The sequence below is a fragment of the Staurois parvus genome, unplaced genomic scaffold (genome assembly GCF_062004578.1).
Source record: "Staurois parvus isolate SC_StPar_1 unplaced genomic scaffold, SC_StPar_1.0 ptg002360l, whole genome shotgun sequence".
Taxonomy (NCBI): domain Eukaryota; kingdom Metazoa; phylum Chordata; class Amphibia; order Anura; family Ranidae; genus Staurois; species Staurois parvus.
Genome location: NW_028320156.1, coordinates 1,077,501 through 1,101,358, shown reverse-complemented (window position 1 = coordinate 1,101,358; position 23,858 = coordinate 1,077,501). Strand labels below are relative to the sequence as shown.

General features: G+C 43.6%; 2 protein-coding genes across 2 annotated transcripts in view; one reads left to right on the top strand and one right to left on the bottom strand.

The window, feature by feature from the left end:
* The window catches only part of LOC149431191 (lysophosphatidylserine lipase ABHD12-like), a 52,777-nt gene extending 40,968 nt beyond the window's left edge, over positions 1-11,809 (top strand). The window contains exons 10-13 of the mRNA XM_089665811.1: positions 710-792; positions 5,073-5,151; positions 7,937-8,058; positions 11,425-11,809. Of these exons, the coding sequence (XP_089521937.1) occupies positions 710-792; positions 5,073-5,151; positions 7,937-8,058; positions 11,425-11,446 (306 nt within the window). The 3' untranslated portion in view covers positions 11,447-11,809. The remainder of the gene's footprint in view (positions 1-709; positions 793-5,072; positions 5,152-7,936; positions 8,059-11,424) is intronic.
* Positions 11,810-15,026: 3,217 nt separating this feature from the next.
* The window catches only part of PYGL (glycogen phosphorylase L), a 53,332-nt gene continuing 44,500 nt past the window's right edge, over positions 15,027-23,858 (bottom strand). The window contains exons 17-20 of the mRNA XM_089665810.1: positions 21,767-21,974; positions 19,169-19,303; positions 17,810-17,876; positions 15,027-15,714 (exon numbers count right to left, since the gene is read on the bottom strand). Of these exons, the coding sequence (XP_089521936.1) occupies positions 15,520-15,714; positions 17,810-17,876; positions 19,169-19,303; positions 21,767-21,974 (605 nt within the window). The 3' untranslated portion in view covers positions 15,027-15,519. The remainder of the gene's footprint in view (positions 15,715-17,809; positions 17,877-19,168; positions 19,304-21,766; positions 21,975-23,858) is intronic.

The following is a 23,858-nucleotide window of genomic DNA, read 5'->3' as shown; positions in this document are numbered from 1 at the left end:
ATGGCAACAATAGACCCCTCTCCAGCAACAATAGACCCCCTATAACAGAGAACCCCCTCAGCTACAAAAGATCCGCCCTGGCAACAATAGACCCCCACCAGCAACAATAGATCCCTTCAGCAACAGTAGGCCCCCTCCAGCAACAATAGACCCCTTGCAACAAAATCCCCCCCAGCTACAAAAGTACCAGCCCAGCTAGCATCAATAGACCCTCCAGAAGTCAGCAACAATATACCCCTTTTTAAATTTTTTATTTACTTTTTTTTGTGTGTGTGGGGGGGGGGGGGGGCGCAAGTAGCTGGTCTTGCCTAGGACAAAGATAGTCTAGCACCGGCCCTGGTTCTACCTGCTCACACTGCTGGGATTCACATTGAACTGATCTCTACGTCTACAAGCAGTGACTAGGAGGATGGTTTCCTTTTGGCTCAGCATGGCAGGGAGGGGAGCGACACAGAACTCTGATTTCTCATCCAGAAATTTCCGAGAAAGAAATCTGCCAGCTGTCATTGCAGTTTTGCTCTTTGCCCCATTCTCTTCCATTCTCTTCCATTCTCTTCCATTCTCTTCCATTCTCTTCCATTCTGTCACTTTCAGTTTTAGGCAGCACTAGTCACATGGTTTGTGGCCGTCGCTGTGAGCTGATGGGGATATTCTGAGATCTTGCAATGTGGACTTTCTGGCATAACTCTGATATTATTTTCTCCGGCAGATCTATCACATTTACCCCGGATTCGAATACTTTTTCCTGGACACGTTTGCGCTGAGTAATCACGTGTTTCCAAATGATGAAAAGTAAGTTTTTCTTCCAATTTTCTTTGTTAGAGTTCTTTCACGCGGGTGAGCAGGGGGTGGTAAAAACAGGAGGCTAAGCGGTGGATTTACCACCATGTACCCCTAGCCCAGGGGCGGACTGACCATTTGGGAACTCGGGCACTGCCTGAGGGCCCGGGGTCAGTAGGGGGCCCCATGAGATGCCCCTGGTACCTTTTTCATAGGCTTTTTTGAGTTTGGGCAAGGACACAGGGGCCCCATGATCCCCTATTGCCCGGGGGCCCCATGAGTTGTCAGTCCGCCCCTGCCCTAGCCACACCCTCACAACTGTAGCAATCCAGGCGGACAGGGCTGTACACATGCCGCAGTCACAATGCTTTGCTTCGCGTCTGCAGCATTTTTAACCCCCGGCTGCAGAGTCTGACAGTACGGTATTCCCTATCAAACGCACCCAATGAGTTCCATGGGGCTGATCTGCAGCCGTGAACCAATCCCTTACCTTACGGTTGCAGCACGGTAAACAATTTAAAATTGCAATCCGGCAATTAAAAAATAAAAGTTAAAACAAAACCCCCCCAAAAAAAACTGCAGCTGCTGCTATACCCCTCGAAAAATGATCCACCATGAATTACTTTTCAGAGGGTCGTAAGTGTTCTGCCTCCATTAGGGGAATATGCACTCATGGGCCCCTTTATTAGGTCCACCGGTTCAATTTCTTGGTAACACAAATTGCTAATCAGCCAATCACATGGCAGCAGCTCAATGCAGTTAGGGCCGGTTCACACTATAGAAACGCAGTCCAGATGCGTTCCGGATGCATTTTTGCTTGCATGTTTTTGACACGTTTTTGGTGCTTTTTGGTGTATTTTTGACATGTTCCAGTGCGATTTTTTTTTTTTTTTTTTTTTTTTTATGAATTACAGTTCATTTTTCTGCTCATTAATAAATAATTTGCGCTAGTAAATGTATATAAATATATAAAAAAATATATATATAAAAAATCATCAAATCATAAGTCCAGAAAAATATATATGTCAATACCGCAAAAAAAAAAAAGTGCAAAAAAACTTTAAAGTGCAAAAAAAACTTTTCGTGCAAAAAAAGTGTCTAAACTTGAAGAATTTCACCAAAAACCTTGATAATGTGATGGCAGATCATCCATAAATATATTTTCGGAAGCGAAAACTCAGCAACACACCGATCCTCATCGATCAAATAACAGGATCAGAAACTTTGTAATTTAATCAGAAATCCACTTCTCCAAAAGAAAAGACCACCTTCAAACGTATCCATGGGGGGAATTGCCAAGCACTCGAGAGAAACAGAAAGACTTCATGGTGCAATATTATAAAAACCAATTCCTTTATTAGGTACTCATTGCACTTACTCAAGAGGTGTCCCAGCCGACACCAGCATCAACAGCATAACAGCAATCACATAAACGAGCCTGGCTACTCAGCACATGCGCAATAGCTGTCAGCCAAAAACGTAATGACGTCACATCAATCAAGCTCCGCCCTACGCTTATTTTTCAAAATAAGAAAAATAAGCGTAGGGCGGAGCTTGATTGATGTGACGTCATTACGTTTTTGGCTGACAGCTATTGCGCATGTGCTGAGTAGCCAGGCTCGTTTATGTGATTGCTGTTATGCTGTTGATGCTGGTGTCGGCTGGGACACCTCTTGAGTAAGTGCAATGAGTACCTAATAAAGGAATTGGTTTTTATAATATTGCACCATGAAGTCTTTCTGTTTCTCTCGAGTGCTTGGCAATTCCCCCCATGGATACGTTTGAAGGTGGTCTTTTCTTTTGGAGAAGTGGATTTCTGATTAAATTACAAAGTTTCTGATCCTGTTATTTGATCGATGAGGATCGGTGTGTTGCTGAGTTTTTGCTTCCGAAAATATATTTATGGATGATCTGCCATCACATTATCAAGGTTTTTGGTGAAATTCTTCAAGTTTAGACACTTTTTTTGCACTTTAAAGTTTTTTTGCACTTTTTTTTTTTTTTTGTGGTATTGACATATATATTTTTCTGGACTTATGATTTGATGATTTTTTATATATATTTTTTTTATATATTTATATACATTTACTAGCGCAAATTATTTATTAATTGGTACACTTTATATATGGTGGTTTTTTGCAGCTGGTACATTATTAGTAAGTTATATAATTTTGACCATAGGCGCTATTATTTATTTTTCTCATTTTTCTGCTCGCTTTTTCTTCAATTTAAGGGCCGGTTCACACTATAGAAACGCAGTACAGATGCGTTTCTGCATGCGCATTTTTGACGTGTTCTGGTGCGTTTTTTATGCATTCCAGTTAATTTTTTCCTCTCTCTTCTTCTTCAGTTTAAATAGGGACATGTGCTTTCCAGTGGGTTTTTGATGCATTTTACCGCGTTCTAATGCAGTTCTGTGCAGAAAAAAATGCAGCCTGAACTATGATATTGACAACCATATTACCTACTTTCTGTGCGTTGTGGATGCAAGAAAAAAGCAACTGAAATGCATGTAGTGTGAACTGGTCCTAAATAGGGACATGTGCGTTCCAGTGCATGTTTGGTGCATTTTGGTGCGTTCCGGTGCATGTTTGGTGCATTTTGGTGCGTTCCGGTGTATTTTTGATGCGTTTTACTGCACTCCAGCCAGTTCTGTGCAGAAAAAAATGCAGCATGTTCTACTTTTTTTTTTCTGCAACCGGAACGCACTGGAACTGCAAGCACTGATGTGAACTATGACATTGACAACCATATAACCTACTTTCTGTGTGTTTTGGATGCAGGAAAAAATGAAACTGAAATGCATGTAGTGTGAACTGGTCCTAAATAGGGATATGTGCGTTCCAGTGCATTTTTGGTGCGTTCCGGTGTATTTTTGATGTGTCTTACTGCGTTCCGGCCAGGGGCGGACTGACAACTCATGGGGCCCCCGGGCAATAGGGGATCATGGGGCCCCTGTGTCCTTGCCCAAACTCAAAAAAGCCTATGAAAAAGGTACCAGGGGCATCTCATGGGGCCCCCTACTGACCTCGGGCCCTCGGGCAGTGCCCAAGTTTCCAAATGGTCAGTCCGCCCCTGGTTCCAGCACAGTTCTGTGCATAAAAAAATGCAGCATGTTCGATTTTTTTTTTCTGCAACTGGAATGCACTGGAACTGCAAGCACTGATGTGAATTATGACATTGACAACATATCACCTACTTTATGTGCGTTTTGGATGCAGGAAAAAAACAAATAAAACGCAGTAGTGTGAACTGGCCCTAAATTGGGACATGTGCGTGCCAGTGCATTTTTGGTGCATTTTGGTGCATTCCAGTGTGTTTTTGATGCATTTTACTGCATTCCAGTACAGTTCTGTGCAGCATGTTCTACTTTATTTCTACAACTGGAACACACTGGACCTGCAAGCACTGATGTGAACGATGACATTGACAACCATCTAATCTGCTTTCTGTGTGTTTTGGATGCAGAAAAAAAGCAACTGAAACACATGTCGTATGAACTGGCCCTTAGGCATCTAGATGACTGGTGAAGACAACTTGCTGAAGTTCAAATAGAGCATCAGAATGGGGAAGAAAGGGGATTTAAGTGCTCTCTTGAGCCCGTGTTCACATATATCCAGTGCAGTATATCACATGTGATTCGCACAGGAACCGCACCACATTCCTGTGCACATGCGATTTGTGTGCAGTCTGACTGGAGCCATACATTTTGTATGGCTCTAATCATACTGCACCCACACCAAAAACCTGCAGGACCCTTTTTTGGGTCCGCGCTAGAATTGAATCGCATGGATATTCACACCTATGTGACCCAATTCTGCACATGGCACCGCGTTTTGCGAACCGATTACGGGGGGTTGTTAACATACACACCCGCAGCGGTTCGCATGAACGGGGTGCGATTCTGATGCGGTGCGGAATTCGTACAGAAAACGCTGCAAATTCCGCACCGCATCAGTGTGAACCAGGACTTAAGGCTCAGTAAGATGTGACACTTCTCCATATTACTAACATCACACGCAGTGAATGACGAAAGTGACGCTTAGGTAGGTTAGCTAGGTGTCTCATCACACAGCGGAAGCTAAAGAATGTTTCATCATTCCTGCTTTCAATGAGAAGCATGTCACTTTCATACCTGCTAATGTAGTCCATTTTTTGTCCAACCCCTGTACAGTCATTACAAGTTTTTTAAAACATTATTGATGAGATCATGTGCTTGAAGCTGACTATACAAATGTGTATCCTGCCACAAATAAAACAGACTTTTCTTTGTAATGTTCATTGTTCTGCAGCATCAAAACCATGACCAGTCCAATCATGATCCTTCACGCAGAAGATGACCAGGTCGTTCCCGTGTCGATGGGAAAAGAGGTGAGTTTGTGGGTCCAAATATACTGAAGCTCTCTGATCTGTAGGTAGACACGTGCACGTCGGACATTGTTGTTTCATTTTGTTTTTGATTCATTAGTTCATTGAAGAGCTGATCACTTCTGCATTGGGACTATTAGAGGGGGGAGGATTTGTGAAAGTAGGGACAACTGTGAGGATTTGTGTTAGGAGGGAAAACTGGGGGTGCGGGATTTGTGTTAGGAGGGGGGATTTGTATTAGAATGATGGGGAAATTTGGGGGGATTTGTACTAGAATGATGGGGAAATTTTGGGGGATTTGTATTAGAATGATGGGGAAATTTGGGGGGATTTGTGTTAGGAAGGGGGTTCTGGGTGGATTTGTACTGGGGGGAGGATTTGTGCTGATGGGGAAATTAGGGTGGGGGGGAGGGGAATTTGTTCTAGGGACTATTAGAGGGGGGAGGATTTGTGAAAGTAGGGACAACTGTGAGGATTTGTGCTAGGAGGGAAAACTGGGGGTGCGGGATTTGTGTTAGGAGGGGGGATTTGTATTAGAATGATGGGGAAATTTGGGGGGATTTGTATTAGAATGATGGGGAAATTTGGGGGGATTTGTGTTAGGAAGGGGGTTCTGGGTGGAGGATTTGTGCTGATGGGGAAATTAGGGTGGGGGGGGGGGAATTTGTTCTAGGAGGTGCAGGGGCAGACTCACCATTTGGAAACTCAGGCATTGCCCGAGGGCCCGGGGTCAGTAGGGGGCCCCATGAGATGCCCCTGGTACCTTTTTCGCTTTTTTGAGACACAGGGGCCCCATGAGTTGTCAGTCCGCCCCTGAGGAGGTGGGATTAATACTGGGAGGGGGATCAGAGGGAAGGGGAAGGGAAATATTTTTTTCGCGGGGGGGAATTTGTGTTAGGAAGAGGGATTTGGTGGGGATGTGTGCTAGGAGGAGAGATTTGGGTGGAGAGAGGATTGGAGCTGGGAGGGGGCTTGGGGGTCAAAGATTCATGCTGGGAGAGAGGAAATTCTACACGCATTTTTGATGCGGTTTTACCGTGTTTTGTTCAGCTCTTTTTTTTTAAAAAGTGGAATTTTTTTTTTGCTGGGCAGAATAAAAATGCAAAATGCGGCAAAAACACACTACCATGCATTTCTGCAGATTCTCCATTGAACTCTATTGTAGCAAAAACTCTGCTTTTTGCTTTGAAAAAAGTCCCTGACCCGTTCCAAAACGCAACAGTTCAAAAAAGCATAGATGTAAACGCGTTCCATAGGAAACCATGTTAAATGGACTGTAGTGCGTTTCTGCAAAAAGCACTAAAAAATGCATTTGTATGAACGGAGCCTTAGGCTCCATGTACACGGGACACTTCTGAACGATGGAAACTGACTGCTGGAAAACGTAGGTTAAAAAACGTCTGTTTATCCACGTTTGCATACCGCGTTTATGAGCATTTGCAAGCATTTTTTTTTAAGATAACCTCAGGAGACCTTCCAAGATGTACTGAAAAACAGTAAAAAATTAACTATTTCAGACATTTTGAGAGGAATAGAGAGAGCAGAAGCAGAGAGAGCAGTATGTGTTGAGATTAGCTGTCTTTTTTTTTCTTGTGGTGTTTGGATGTGTTCCGGCTCATTTCTGTGCAGAAATTATTGCAGGAATGTCTAACATATTTTCTTTCATGCGAAACCTCAAAGTACGGTGTACCGGGTCCATTTGAGTACCAGGAAGACGCTTTGCATGCAATTTTCATGATGAAAAAAAGGCTTTGGTCAGCAACTGGAAATGGAAGAGTTAAAAAAAATTTGCAAACGCCTATAAATGCAGTTAGCCGCGTTTACAAACGTTTTGCATTTGAAATGCTGATAAAATCTACTCCTGAACGCAAGTTTGGTGCGTTCAAAAAAACGACTGTAAACCCAACTGCCTGTAAACGAAGATGTGTATATGGACACATAGGAAAACATTGGGGAGAGTTCAGGGGCTGCAGAAAAAAAAACGCTGAACAGCTCCTAAATGTGAGTTTATCAGCTGCAGTGTACATGAGCCCTTAACCCTTTGAGGACCAAGGGGCGTATTTGTCCCATGTTTTTAATTACGTGTATCATCTGATTAAGAACTTAAAACTCTTTTTTTTTTTTTTGGTTTGAGTCAAAATATTAGTTCTTATCAACAAACAAATGGATCTAGCTTTTTCCCAATTATTTCATGAAATGGCTTAGTTACAGCAACTGAAGTGTACAAACTTTAAAAACCAAAAAATTGATTCTTTTGGCGTTCCAAAATCTTACGGTCCTCAAAGGGTTAAAGAGTAATCATTTTTGTTGAAAAAAACCCCATCCGATTAATCTATGTACATTGTAGGGATTTTAACAAACTTTTTTAGCAGATTCCTACCTTTTTCTGCAGTGAAGAAGCATTTTGTTTCACCAGACTGATCTCATACTCATTCTGAATGGGAGGGTCTGGTTCATTATAATCAGCTGGTGCACTTTCTGTGTTCTAATGAGGACAGCTGCACTTTAGAAGTGATTAACCCTTGGGGGGGGGGGTATCCCACCAAAACTTGCAGAGATGTCTGAAATCTGACCCGTATCCAAGTGCAGACTTGTAGGAAAATCATTGAGGCAGCAAATGACATTTTTGGAGGCATTTTGTACACCATCTGTATACAGGACACCTCCAGGTTGCCATATTGGATTACATTTTATTTGCTATTTTTTCATAATAGTGGAGTTATCCTTTATAGATTTATCATTGACAATTGTGGTTTTTACTTTTCCTTTTTTTTTTTTTTTTTAACAGCTCCATGAAATCGCAATAAACTCCCGTCACCCCAGAGATGTGAAGCTGGTAGTATACCCCGCCAAGCTGGGCTACAAACACAAATATATTTATAAAGACCCCAAACTGCCAGAGAAGCTTTGGTGAGTACGTCGTGCCTAACACCCCGGTTGTACTGGGTGCGACTTGGCATGCGATCTGCATGCCATGGGACTTGCAAATTGTATGCCAAGTCGCACCCTATTGTCCGCAATTACAGCGGTCATATCGGTGCGGTTCTGACTTGGTCGGAGCCGCACCGATCTCTAGTAGTGCATGAACTACTTGTGGTGCGATTTGCAGACATCTGTGTCAGATTTCTTGCAAATCGCACCTGAAAACGGTATGTTCCCCGACTTTGAAATCGTGCGACTTCACTGTAAGTCACATGATTTCAAAGTTGGGCTTGATGTGGCCGGGGGGTAAATCTATTTTGTGCGGAGTGGATAATTCAGAGGCTACTTTACAAGTCTTTGGATGCAGCCGGTCCTACTGTTCATGATGCTCATTGACAGGGCTGCTGTTAGAAGTCACAGCTACCTGAAAGGGCCCCCCCCCCTCCCAGAAAATATCAAATTATATTTTTGCTATAATGCCAGAGCCGCGATACTACGTTTTGCAGCCGTGGCAGAAATGATACCATCTTTGACCGCGTGTACAGGGTTAAAGCAAGTGGTCACCACCTGTCAAATGCTGACTACTCTTCAGACAGCAAAGCACATGTGTATGAACCCCTAATTTTTTTTTGTATTATTATTTTTTAACATTTTAAAGTGTATTATTTATTTATTTTACACTGCTCGGTTGGGGGCTTTGGTGATATATCAGGGGTCTAAACAGACCCCTGATGTCTAACATTTGAGACAGAGAAATGGACTGAGGACATAGATTCAGCCTCAGATGCACAGATGAATGAATAGGAAGCAATCTGAGGATTCCTGTTCATTTACAAACTGAAGCATAGTAAAAACAGTTTACTATGGCTCAATGATGAATGTACTCAGGAGAGATTGGTACTGATCGCTCACTGTGTTCACTCAGGAAAGGAAGGCCGGTAAATATGGCATACAGTACTTAGCGATCCACCTGTGTGCCCTCAGCAGCTGCCAGCTGGAGATTAAAGAGGGGGAATCTGGCAGTACTGGTGGGGAGGAAGGGTCCAACAGCACGTGGAAGGGGTTTAGATAGTGGAACTGATACCCCTGCCAGAGGGAGAAAGCCAGCAGCGCTGCAGGGGGAGGCACCAGAATCACAAGGCTGTACAGCCGGCCCTTCTGCTTGGCCAGTGCCCATACCCCCTTCTGAACTGATGGGGCCCAGGCTTGGTACAAGAGGGCCAGCTGTACTGCCTTAGCATTGGCCCCTGCTCTTGGGTTCCTCAGTGCCAAGCAGAAGCAGCCCCTGTGGCCGCACAATGAAATAGAGGTATTTCACTGCCTCTGCTGTCCAGTCCTTCGTTTTAGCAGAGATCAAATGACTAATAATTTAACAGGTCCATAATAAAGCTGAACTCCAGGCAGATATAGGATACAATGATGCAGCTCTGTAGGGACTTGTTTACACTTGCTTCAAAATGTGGCATTGGACATGTTTTTTTTTGTAAGGGTTCTGAATGCTCATTTAATCCCCCATCACTAAATAAAATGGTTAGCTTACAGTCCTGTTCACACGTTATGTTTACTTGCCTTTAAAATGTATACCCCATGTTGCGGTCTTGGGGCTTCAAAGCCTCCATCGAAGTCTATGACAAAGCTCACTTACAGCACATGCAGCTTTTAAGAGGCTTTTTTCAGCTTTGCTTTGTTTTGGGAGTATTGCAGGTATGAGATATCCCAGGATGCACTGGGAAACCAACAAGCGATATGGAAAGACATCATTAGCAATCACTTCCGGTTCATGTGTATATACCGTAATCTGGAAGTGTCTGGTGAGGTGAGCATGGACTGGAGAGACAGGAGGATCAGCAGAGCTGGGGGTTACTGCTGAATGGGAAGGATCAGCAGAGCTGGGGGTTACTGCTGAATGAGGGGAATCAGCAGAGCCGGGGGTTACTACTGAACGAGGGGAATCAGCAGAGCCGGGGGTTACTACTGAGCAGGGGATCAGCAGAGCTGGGGGTTACTGCTAAATGGGAAGGATCAGCAGAGCTGGGGGTTACTACTGAACGAGGGGAATCAGCAGAGCCGGGGGGTTACTACTGAACGAGGGGAATCAGCAGAGCCGGGGGGTTACTACTGAACGAGGGGAATCAGCAGAGCCGGGGGTTACTACTGAATGAGGGGAATCAGCAGAGCCGGGGGTTACTACTGAACGAGGGGAATCAGCAGAGCCGGGGGTTACTACTGAGCAGGGGATCAGCAGAGCTGGGGGTTACTGCTGAATGGGAAGGATCAGCAGAGCTGGAGGTTACTACAGAGCGAGGGGAATCAGCAGAGCCGGGGGGTTACTACTGAATGAGGGGAATCAGCAGAGCCGGGGGGTTACTACTAAACGAGGGGAATCAGCAGAGCTGGGGGTTACTACTGAGCGAGGGGAATCAGCAGAGCCGGGGGGTTACTACTGAACGAGGGGAATCAGCAGAGCTGGGGGTTACTACTAAACAAGGGGAATCAGCAGAGCCGGGGGTTACTACTGAACGAGGGGAATCAGCAGAGCCGGGGGTTACTACTGAACGAGGGGAATCAGCAGAGCCGGGAGTTACTACTGAACGAGGGGAATCAGTAGAGCTGGGAGTTACTACTGAGCAGGGGATCAGCAGACCTGGGGGTTACTGCTGAATGGGAGGATTAACAGAGCTGGGGGATACTACCGAGTGTAGCATCAGCAAAGCTGGGGGTACTACTGAGCAGGGGATCTGCTGATTGAGGGTACCAATGAGCTGGAGATCTGCTGAATGGGGTACTAATGAGCTGGGAATCTGCTGGGCCCCTTTAAAACAAATTAAAAATCAAAACACGCACACAGGGCATTTGCCAAGCTTCAGAAAAGCACTTTGATGCGTGTTATATTTGAAGCAAGTGTAAATGAGCCCTAATCATTTTTTTTGTTTTAATGCAAATACCTTATTTTTGACTTGGTATGAGCTTCTTCCAGGCCCCTACACAGCAGCACTCAGGCTAGGAGATGTAGAAATTGCAGCTATATATTCGAATGTGTTCACAAAAAAAAATGTGAGAGTAGAGGGATTATTTCATCAGTCTTCTGCTGCTCTTTCATTCGCCAGTCAACAGGTGAGGGTTTGAAGAGAGGAAACCTATGTATTCCTTACTGATAAGTGGTGTCATACACCTGGCTGTGTAAATCTCAGGACAGGATGGACAGAATGACAAGTCCTTCGGCAGCTCCCACGTATGTATTTCATCTGTGTATTGGCCTCCTTTGCCTGGACTTTGTAGCTTGAAGCATGACCTCCTTCCTTGAATGTTTAATCCTTCCATAAAAATAACATTTTGTTGATTTTTCTCTCCCAGGGCTTTCCTAAACAATATCTGAAGCAGCAGCAATTTATTCTGGAATACCAGGAGTTTAAATGGATCAGTGTGTTGTTTTTTTGTTTTTTTTTTCACATATATTGTTTCTTATTATTACCTCTGGATGTTACTTTCCACATGAAGGGACAACTACAGTCAGTGTATCTCCTGGAGGCATCTGTATATAGTGTGCCCCATAGCAGATCAATGTGTTCTTCAGCAACAGCAGAGCGGCCAAGGGATCCCAAGCATCTGTCACAAGGACATTTCTCATTGGACAATGTATGGTCCAACCAAGACTCCAATCTCAATATACTGGCTGGTGGACTAAAACCCAAAATAGAATTATCCTTTGGCATTATTAAAGGTCTTGTACACTTTCAAATGTTTTTGTTTAACTACAGTAGGTATTAGTGCAGTTATATTCCCTGGGTCGTTTGTTTGACCTTGTAATGATGGACGTCCATGTTGTGGCTGCAGTTTGTAGTGTCATGGCCGATTGATTGATTATGTCCATGTATTCACTAACCTAGCTTGTCCCTATTCCCTAAAAGGGGACAGGCAGGCTATTGTTTCTGGTCACACAGCATTCAATACATGCCTTGCCATTTCTCAGTGTTTAACCACTTGAGCTCCTGAGGATTTACCCCCCTTAATGACCAGGCCTCTTTTTGCTACTCGGCGCTGCACTAATTCAACTGATAATTGCGCGGTCATGCAATGCTGCACCCAAACGAAATTTATGTCCTTTTTTTCACACAAATAGAGCTTTCTTTTGGTGTAATTTGATTACCTGTGCGCTTTTTATTTTTCACGCTATAAACAAAAAAAAAGCCAAAAATTTTGAAGAAAAACAATATTTTTTACTTTTAGCTATAAAAAATATATAGTAATCTCAAAGTTGGTTATAAATTTAGGCCAAAATGTATTCTGCTCCATGTTTTTGGTAAAAAAAAAATCCCAATAAGTGTATATTGATTGCTTTGTGTGGAAGTTATAGCGTCTACAAACTATGGTATAGATACTGCAATTTACACCATTTTTCTGCTATACAGCACTGCGCTAGTTTAACGAACAATTGCGCGGTCATGCAATACGGTACATAAATGAAATTTACATCTTTTTTTCCCCACAAATTGAGCTTTCTTTTGGTGGTATTTAATTGCCTGTGCGGTTTTTATTTTTTGCGCTATAAAAAAAAAAGGCTGACAATTTTGAGGAAAAAAAAAAAGCATATTTTGGACTTTTTGCTATAAAACGTGTCCAGTAAAAAAAAAAAAAAAAAAAAATCTAATTTAGTCATAAATTTCTGCCAAAATGTATTCTGCGACATGTCTTTGCTAAAAAAAAAAAAAAAAAAGCCCAATACATGTAAATTAATTGGTTTACGTGAAAGTTATAGCGTTTACAAATGGCGGGAAAGATACTGGGATTTTTAGTTTTTTTTTTATACTAATGGCGTCGATCAGCGAATTATGGCGGCGATCAGTGACTTATGGCGGGACTGTGGCGGACATTCTGACATTGGGGGGTACCGACTTGGGGTCACTGACATCTCCAAAAACACTAATACAGTGATCAATGCAAAAAACAAAAAACACTGACACTGTACTAATGGCACTGGGGAGGAAGGGTTAACTTTATTTTGCAGGGAAGGGTTATCTGTGTGAGGGGAGTGTTTTACTAGGGGGTGGGGGTGTGTGCTGCACGGGACACCACTGATCGAGAGAGAGAAACTCTTCTTTCTCGATCAGCTCGTCCTCGAGCTGTCAGGGAAGTGACAGACAGCACAGCTACTGCAGCTGTGCTGTCTGTAACTGTTTGCCGCCGATCGTCGGGAAACAGCCGGTAAAGACCGGCTGTGACCTGGCGACTGACATCCGCGGCGGTGATCGGCGGGGCAGATAGGGGGCCTGCGCGAGGCGCGCCGCCGCCCTGTTTACAAAACACGCATTTTAAAACGTGGTTTTGCCTGCCAGTGCTGCCCTGCCACCGTATTTCTACAGTGGCAGGGTGGCAAGTGGTTAAATATTAACACTCCCATAATTATCATGAAACATCTTTTTGTATGGTGATCTCCCCGTTAACTTGTCTGCCTGTTTGTGTTTGTGTCAGATCCAATTACTGTTTAGCTCTCACCTACAGACTAGACTGAAAGACCGTGGTTGTGGGAGATGTAGTTTCTTCACAGGAAATGCCAGTTCATAGAGGTTATGCATTAAACTGTGCAGGGGCATGCTGCATGCCTTGTGTTCCAACACAAACAAACTTATGACACCAGAATTTCAAGATTTATTATACTATAGGCTGTGTGTACAGGTCAACAATGACACCATGAAACTATAGGATCAGACGGTTAAAAAAAACCCCAAAAAACCCCACACACCACAAGGATGATTTATATTGCCTTTAATATGTTTAGGTAGTATAGTTTGAACCAGAAATGCAATATAAAAAAGGAAGGGACACTTCACAAATTTGGATCACGAAGCACTTCTTCCCACTTTCTGTTCAACTTTTGGTTCTGTTGAATGTTCTCAGACCAAATCTAGCTTTGTTAGGGCCAGTTCACACCATAGATACACAGATTGGATGCATTTCTGATGGGTTTGAGTGGCAGAGCCATACAAAGCAATGCGCTTACAGTGGAAAGCACTCACACAGCATACAGTGAAACACACACAGCCCCCATAGTAAAACAGCACACAGTTAACATTTGATCTCCCCAGATGTTAACCCCTTCCTGCCCAGTGCCATTAGCACTGATCACCATAGTGGTGTCACTGGGGATGTTCCCCCCCCAGTATTGGAATGCCTGCTGCACTCCCCCTATAAAGTCGGTTATTGCCACCATTAGTAGTGAAAGAAAAAAAAATCCCTGTATATACACCATTTGTAAACGCTATAACTTTGAAATCAATTAATCTACACGTATTGGGATTTTTAAATTTTTTTTTTTAGCAAAAAAACATGTAACAGAATACATTTTGACCTACATTTCTGATGAAATTTGATTTTTACATTTTTTTTTAACTAGATAGGTTTTATTGCAAAAAGTCAAAAATATATTTTCTCACAATTGGTCTTTTTTTTTAATTTATAGCACAAAAAAACCCAAAACAAAACAAAACCAGAACAAAACAAAAAACAGAACAGAAAAAAAACAAAGACCCCCCCAAAAAAACGAACTAAAAACCAAAAAGCTAAAAACAGAACAAACCCCCCAAAACAAAACAGAAAAAGCAGAGTTGATCAAATACCACCAAAAGCAAGCTCTATTTGTGGGAAAAAAAAAAAGGACATAAATTTAATTTGGGTGCAGTGTTGCATGACCGCGCAACTGTCAGTTAAAGTAACGCAGCGCTGTATCGCAAAAAATGGCCTGGGGGGGAGGGGGGGTAAATCCTCTGGAGGGCGAGGGGTTAAAGTAATTCAGCCATGAAATCTGAGGACTGGCAATCTTTGTTTTGTGGGTTTAGATACACTATAAAGAACACGGCTACATGTGGTCTGGGTATCTAGTCTTGGAAGTGCTCTGGTCATGAAAGGATTACATAACCTGTATTGTCACACATTCAATAACGTAAACCACACGCCGTAAATATATATAAACCTTCTCTTTAATGTTTGTGGCGGATCAGTAAACTTTTTCCAGATATGTGCACAGAAGAGATGTAAAAGACATTTTGTTCAGAGGAGAATACATGAGCAGCACTGGTTGGCAGACATACAGTAACCATTAATCTGAAAACCAAAAAAAAACAAACAAAGAACGGCTTTGATGCATAAAATCTGTATAAACCTTCTACTTTGGCACGTGTACAGTGCAAAAAAAAAAAAAAAAGGATTTGTTCAGCAAAAAAAGGGTACATAAGCAAGTTCTTCCCACGTGAGAACCCGAATCTGAAATCAAGAGAGAGTTGCAGGCAAAGAGCAATATGCAGAGTCCAGTAGCCCATAGTAAGCATTCATATATTCCTGGATCGGGTTCACTGAACTCAAACCAGGCTGGTTGCCATGAGTTCCTGCACTCTGCTACCTCATTCAATAACACGCTACAGGCGCCCATCTTGCCAGTGACCCCGAAGATCCGAGTTAAGCCTTCGCAGCAGGGGCAGCAGCTTTGGCATCCTCAGGGGCGTCTCTGGGTTCGTTGGGTGGTGGGATCTTCAAGTTTGAGGGCTCTACCCGCCAGATGTCTCGGGCATATTCCTTGATGGTTCTGTCACTAGAGAACTTTCCAGCTCCTGCAATGTTCTTGATGACAACTTTGGTCCATTCTTTTGGATTCTAGGAGCACAGAAAATAGCATGCATAACATAAAAACACCCCTTCAGTTTGGAAGAAAAAACAATATCTTAAAGTCCTATTAAAAAGAAAAAAGAAAGGAGGAGAAAAAAAAAAAAAAAAAGGATAGGAGGGAAAAAAAAAGGAAAGACGAAAGAGGGAAAAAAAAAGGACAGAAGAAAGAGGAGAAAAAAAAAGGAAAGAAGAAAGGGGGGGGGGGAAAGGAAAGAAGAAAGGGGGGGGGGGAAGGAAAGAAGAAAGGGGGGGGGGAAGGAAAGAAGAAAGGGGGGGGGGAGAAGGAAAGAAGAAAGGGGGGGGGGGGAGAAGGAAAGAAGAAAGGGGGGGGGGGAGAAGGAAAGAAGAAAGGGGGGGGGGGAGAAGGAAAGAAGAAAGGGGGGGGGGGAGAGAAGGAAAGAAGAAAGGGGGGGGGGAGAAGGAAAGAAGAAAGGGGGGGGGGGAGAAGGAAAGAAGAAAGGGGGGGGGGAGAAGGAAAGAAGAAAGGGGGGGGGGGGAGGAAAGAAGAAAGGGGGGGGGGGAGGAAAGAAGAAAGGGGGGGGGGGAGGAAAGAAGAAAGGGGGGGGGGGAGGAAAGAAGAAAGGGGGGGGGGAAAGGAAAGAAGAAAGAGGGCGGGAAAAAAAAAGGAAAGAAGAAAAGGGGGGGGGGAGAAGGAAAGAAGAAAGAGGGGGGGGAAAGGAAAGAGGGGGGAAAAAAAAGGAAAGAAGAAGAGGGGAAAAAAAGGAAAGAGGGGAAAAAAAGGAAAAAAGAAAGAGGGGAAAAAAGGAAAGAGGGGGAAAAAAAAGGGGAAGAGGGGAAAAAAAAAGGGAAATTCTTTTGATTCTAGGAGCATAGAAAATAGCATGCATAACATAAAAACACCCCTTTAGTTTGGAAGAAAAAACAATATCTTAAAGTCCTATTAAAAAGAAAGAAGAAAGAGGGGGAAAAAAAGGAAATTAGAAAGGAGGGGGAAAAAAGGAAAGAGGAGAAAAAAAAAGGAAAGAAGAAAGAGGAGAAAAAAAAGGAAAGAAGAAAGAGGGGGGAAAAAAAAGGAAAGAAGAAAGAGGAGAAAAAAAAGGAAAGAGGGAAAAAAGGAAAGAAGAACCTTTAACAAACATGCTATACTTACCTGCTGTGTGCAGTGGTTTTGCACAAAGCAGCCTTGATACTCCTCTTCCTTGGCCTCCGCCGGTGCTCCTGGCTCCTAATCCTTTACCAGTTAATCCCAATAGCAAGCTGCTTGCTATGGGGCCACTGGTGTGTGTTCACTCTCAAGCCCGGCTCTATGCGTCCATACGACACAGAGCCATGGCTCACCTCCGGCCCCCGCTATCGCCTCTAACCCCTCACACCTAAGCATTTCCGCAGCATTTTACGGAAACACAGTACAGTCCATTTAACATGATTTCCTATGGGACACGTTCACATCTCCGCGTTTTCACCGGGTGCGTCTTTTGAAAAGGGTCAGGGACTTTTTTTAACGCAAAAAGTTGCGTTTTTGGTTCTATAGACTTCAATGAACATGCTGCAGAAAAGCATGTAGTGCATTTTTGCTGCATTTACATTTTAAATCTGCCTAGCAACAAAAAAAAAAAAAAAAAAAAAAAAAAAATGAAAGAACCGCATCAAAAGAGCGGCAAAAGCACAACTGCAAAAACGCAGTGCAGAAATGGATAAAACGCAAACTGCATAGGTGTGAACCTTGCCTTAAGCTCATTGACTGACAGCAGTGGGAGCCAATGGCTCCCACTGTTGTCTCAACCAATGAGGAGGGAGAGCCCTGGGACAGCTGAGGTGCTCGTGCACATCACCACCTGGTGATACTTCAGTTACTTCTTAGTTATCACAACTGAAGTCACTGTTCATTTGGCATGAATCTGCTGCAGCCTGCAGTGGGGATAACGGAAGCCACCAATGGGCACACAGGAAATACCTGCAATGGTGGCCAGTGGCAGAACCCTGTGGGGACCTCCTGTGGAACCCCAGTTGAGAAACCCCGCTATAGGCCTTGCGGAATATAATACGAGCAAACAGTTGTACGATAAGGGGCAGAAACAATCATACAGGAGCCCCATCATTGAGCGGGTCGTGGGTTACTGACCTTGTACAGGGCGCTGACCTTCTCCTGGCTCTTCACATATGCTTCAAAGTCAGCAAATACTTTAAACCTGAAGAAGAAAAGCAGAAGGTAACATTAGTGGAAACAGTTGGTGATTTCAGCAGTGGAAACAGGTGATCTATTTTTGCAAACAATGAATGACCTCACAGCAAGTCATACGGTAAAAAATTAAATTTCCCATCTAACAGAGGAATCCTATGTATGCGCACTCTTTGCATTTGGCTGAAGCTCGGGTCAACTAGTTTCCTTATCATACTCGAACGCCTTCCTGGTAGGGATAAGAGCTGCACTGGTCTGGCCGAGGGCCGGGCTGTGAAAGAAGCCCGCGGTGTATGTGCCCCTGGAGTGGCAGTCCAGGGGTGCCGACACGCTCACGGTGAGGAAGCTCACTTTCAGTTTTAGGCACCATGATCAAGATTTTTTTCGCACATGCCTCTAAGGTCGGGCCTTTTGGTCAGGACCAGAGAAAATATGTTTTTATTCCTGGCTGAACGGCCCGCCATAGTATTGCACTATGGCACTAAAGCACTTGTCCACTTTTTTCCAGGTTTGTTTGTCATTGCACAGCACAGTACACACTTTCACTTCCCACGATTAGTAAGGTGTAGGTCTCCAGGCCTGCCCTGAAAGTCTTGGGTGGGGGAGGCATGTGGCCTTTTGGTAAGGTTCTCCCCCTAACATGGGGTCTCCCTTTGGGGGGGGAGCCTTGCTTCGGCAGGCCTCCTGTAGAAAGGGGTCTGCCTGGTTTCGGCCAGGTGGACCAGTGAGTGACCTCTTTTACTTCCCACAATTAGTAAGGTGTAGGTCCTCGGGCCTGCCCTGAAAGTCTTGGGTGGGGGAGGCATATGGCCTTTTGGTAAGGTTCTCCCCCTAACATGGGGTCTCCCTTTGGGGGGGGAGCCTTGCTTCGGCAGGCCTCCTGTAGAAAGTGGTCTGCCTGGTTTCGGCCAGGTGGACCAGTGAGTGACCTCTTTTACTTCCCACAATTAGTAAGGTGTAGGTCCTCGGGCCTGCCCTGAAAGTCTTGGGTGGGGGAGGCATGTGGCCTTTTGGTAAGGTTCTCCCCCTAACATGGGGTCTCCCTTTGGGGGGGAGCCTTGCTTCGGCAGGCCTCCTGAAGAAAAGGGATCCACCTGGTTTCGGCCAGGTGGACCAGTGAGTGCCTTAGTCTCTGTCATGAGCCTTGTGCCCCGGGGGATCAGGGCTAAGGCCCTTTCTCTAAGGAGGAGGGCCAGATGTACACGCTGTGCACACTCACTTTTTTTTTGCACTGGGTGCTAGTTTTGTGAGTTTGTTCACTACACTGTGGGACAAAAAAAAAAAAAAAAAAAAGTTACTCGCCTGTCATGGTTGAACAGCATGTTGACCACGTCTTTGAAGAGGTCGGGCTTTGTGGGAGAGAAAAAGCCGCTTTGTATCTGATCAATGACTTTCTTTAGCTCTGGAAGTTTTTCGTAGTATTCTCGTGCATTGTACCTGAAAGGAGACATCAGTAAAAAATATAGAAGAAAAAACAAAAGAAAACAAAAAAAAAAAAAAACACAAAAACATAAAAACAACAAAAAACAAAACAAAAAAACAAAAACCAACAACAACCACACCTAATGTTCAGGTAGGGGGAAAAAAAAAAAAAAATCAAACTCATAGGCCTCATTTACATGGGTTCGCTGGGGAGTGGGTGGCAAAATTGGGTGGATGAGCTGCAGGTTTACAGCATTACAACTGTCTGGATGAAATTTACCATGCAACTGGTCACATATTGTTAAAGTACAGAAAATGGGACTTTAGACAAAACCATATATAAAAGACTCAATGTCAATTTTATTGTACAAAGAAGAAAAACAACAACAACACAGCTGGTGAGTGTATATTACGAATACATCACCATGTTCTCTCTACCACCCCATATTGCCATACGGCATGTACTCTTGACCCAACAGGATAAACCATCATTTTCCAATTTCTTGAATGGGAATGTCCCAGCGCGTTTCAAAGCACCTTCTTCATCAGGGGCAGTTGGATTAAAGCAAGTGTCCAAAAACACTTATCAGCCTCATGAACATTAAAAATCACTTGCATATCATCACCAGGATTATCATGTTTTCCCTCAGGGTATTGGGGGATTTCCCAATAATCCCAGTGATCATATGCAAATCTGGCACAGACTAAACTGACCCCCTTTGCCAGCCTGTGTTCTTGGTTTCTTGTGGGCTACATCTTCCTCACCCAGCCATCTGATGTGTTTGCTGTGACTGCACCACTGGGAATGTACATTTTACCATTCATGTGGCTGATTTTTGGTCAACTGCTTTAATCTACCCCTTTTCCTGATGAAGAAGGTGCTTAGAAACACACTGGGCCATTCCCATGCAAGAAACTGAAAATTGAGGATTTATCCAATTAGGTCAAGAGTACACATGGGAATGTGGGGTAGTAGAGAGAGCATGGTGACATAAAACCCCATAATGTACGTACAAGCACCATTTCATTTTTTTTAAATGGTTTCATGTACAATAAAACTGACTGAGTTTAATCTGGTTTTGTTACTTTGTACTTGCCTAAAAAGTCCCATTTTGTGTATTTTACCAATACAGGCGTACCTCTGTTTACGAATTTAATGCATACTGCGGGGCTTTTCGTATTGTGAAAAATTTGTAAACCGAAAACGCGGTTTCTCATCAGAATACACTGAAAACCAATTAATCCGTTCCGGAGGTCAGAAAAAAAAAAAAAAAAGTAAAGAAAAAAAAAATAAAAATAAAAAAGTATTTATCTGTTAAAAAACTCTTTGTACAGTATTGATGCCTTTAAAGTGCACTTTATAAAGAGTTTTGAACAGATAAGACTTTTTTCTGACCTCCGGAACAGATTAATTGGTTTTCAATGCATTCCTATGGGAAACCGCGTTTTGGTTTACGAATGAAAATCCATTTAAAAGTAATGGTTCAGTTTACAAATTTTTTTTGCAATACAAAACGGATTAGTTGATTTTCAATGCATTTACGAATTAATTTTGAATCATGTCTCTGTACAGTATTTATGCCTTTAAAGTGCACTTTATAGAGACATGATTAAAACTGAATTCAGAAATGCATTGAAAACCAATTAATCCATTCGTATTGCGAAACAAATTCATAAACCGAGGCATTTTTTTCATTCATTCATTCGTAAACCGAAAATTACATTAACTGAGGCGTTCGTAAACCGAGGTACGCCTGTATGTAGATTCTAAGGGATGTTGGTATGACATATCACCTCTGATACAGCCCATGGAATGCCCAAGCCACATTAGTACTCACTGCCACGGTGCAGCAAACGTTACACCACAGGGTTGTATTTGGTGGGCAATGCCACCAAATGTGATCTAATCAAATGGAGGTGGTCCCGTCTGCTACTTTGCTGCTTTTTAATCAAAAGATTAAAAACAGGCATTCCGGAAGCAACATATGGCCTCCAAGCGGCCTGTCATTTGTCTCTGAAAAGCGATAAATGTTATTTGCTTTGCAGAGGGGTGGAAATTACAGCTGCAAGTGTAAACAAGGCCATCAGAGGACTACAGTCATTTTCAGACCAGTGCCTCCTAAAGTTAGGGCAACTGCCATTTCTTAAACTGGAAGAATGGTGCACACATTGTAGCCGATACACTGGAATAATTTAGCCATCTCAGTGTGCACATCACTTTCTTCACAAGTCTATAGAGAGGACATTGTTTATCTAGAACGGCACCAAGCTCTCAAAATATCAACCAAGGTCCCTGGCAATGCACTCTTGTACACAGATCTAGTCACTAAACAGCCAAGATAGAATTCTTTTTCAAAATCCTAAAAAAATGTAAAGAAGAATTTAAAGGTCTCTAAATCCTACGACAGGCTCTGCCTGAAATAAAGGGTGCATGATCGGTGGTGTGTACATCAAGCTTTGGAAAACTTTAGAATGTACCCCTTTTTGTCCATCTCAGCCACATCATCGACTCGCATTCCAAAGATGAACAGGTTCTCTTCTCCGGCCTCCTCTGCCATCTCCACATTGGCTCCATCCATGGTACCAATAGTCAGAGCTCCATTCAACATGAACTTCATGTTCCCAGTGCCAGAGGCCTCAGTGCCTGCTGTGGAGATCTGTTCTGACAAGTCTGTGGCCGGGATCACTGTCAATGCAAGAGATTAGCCTTCAATAACAGATCTGGATCATCGTGACAAAGATTCATTCTGAGATAGGAGTTTACATAACAAATTTACATTTACATTTAGCACAGTGGCTAAATGGTTAGCACTTCTGCCCAGGGGCGGACTGACCATTTGGAAACTCGGGCACTGCCCGAGGGCCCGGGGTTAGTAGGGGGCCCCATGAGATGCCCCTGGTACCTTTTTCCTAGGCTTTTTTGAGTTTGGGCAAAGACACATGGGCCCCATGATCCCCTATTGCCCGGGGGCCCCATGAGTTGTCAGTCCACCCCTGTTTCTGCCTGGCAGCACTAAGGTTGTTGGTTCGAATCCCAACCACGGCACCACCTGCCTGGAGTTTGCATATTCTCCCTGTGTCTGCGTGGGTTTACTCCGGGTACTCCGGTTTCCTCCCACACTCCAAAGACATGCTGTTAGGTTAATTGGATCCTGTCTAAATTGGCCCTAGTATGTGTATGTATGAATGTGAGTTAGGGACCTTAGATTGTACACCCCTTGAGGGTTAGGGACTGATGTGAATGTACAATATATATGTAAAGTGCTGCGTAAATTGACGGCGCTATAGAAGTACCTGAAATAAATACATTTTGAAAGCCCCAATTACAGCCAATTTAGGCTAAATAAAATAGAATGTGACCTGGTGCAGCCAGTGATGTGATTCCACCCCTTCATTAATATACCCATACAACCAATGTATTTGTCCTGGGACTTTGAATGAGGAACACACACAGCCAACCAAAGAATAACTAGTTTGTTGTTTAATAAATTAATAAACTGACTTCTGATTGCATACAAAAAGGAGGATAAATGATGACAAGCCAGTTTGTCATGAAGCCATATGAATGCATTTCATACATAGTTAAAATATACTGTTGACCATATACAATCCAGAGGTCAGTACATGATTACACTAAAATTGGATTCAAAACTCCAACGCGTTTCATGACTTTGTTCACTTCTTCAGGAGTAGATGCATGTATAATATAATCAGCTAAGAATAGATATGATAGTATTTCCAAATGGTGATTGTCAGGGTAGTGTCACCCGGGAGAGGTGGAAGTATGGCTCAGCGAGAACCCAAAAGGATAAAACAGGAAGCAGATTCTACGTGGGGTGGAAATCCATGATGGCACCCAACATAGTTGCATGAATCAAGCACTATAAGCCAAAAAGTGTTGCTTTTCATGAGGATACTGAGAAAGTAACGATGGGCTGCATGTTTGAGTAGAACACACGAATGGCTGTTCACCTGCTGCGCCCCGCAATGCACTGTGCCCTGACAGTGCATTGTGATTGGCCAAAGCATTGCACCTGACCACATGCTTTGGCCAATCACAGGGCATAATGACATCACACGGGGGGCAGAAGTGATCCTGTCCCCTTGTGACGTCATCACCCTATTTAAAGAACTGTCATCATGGCACAGCTGTCAGATGGTGGAAGCCAGCGTTGAGGGTGGAGCTGATTTTTTTTTTTGGGGTCGGCGGTGGGCATTGTGGTTGATGTTGGATCTACTTTGGGGAACATTTTTCTAAAAAAAATTTTTTTAATAAAAAAGGAATTGTCAAAAGACTGTCTCCTGTCTTTTATGCTACTTTTTTTTGTGAATGGTACCGCATACTCATTCACATGGGAAGCAGGATCTGTGAACTTGCAGATTCCGATAAGCCCCCCCCCCCCCCCCCGCGCAGACCCCCACAACCACCGGCCACGGTTGTGGGGAAGAGACCCTTGTCCCCATTGACATTGTGTTTTGGGGTGGGGGCAGTTTACCCCCCTTCCCCCATGTTGTGGGCATGTGGCCTGGTATAGTTCAGGAGGACTGAAAGATGATTCCAAACTTTCAG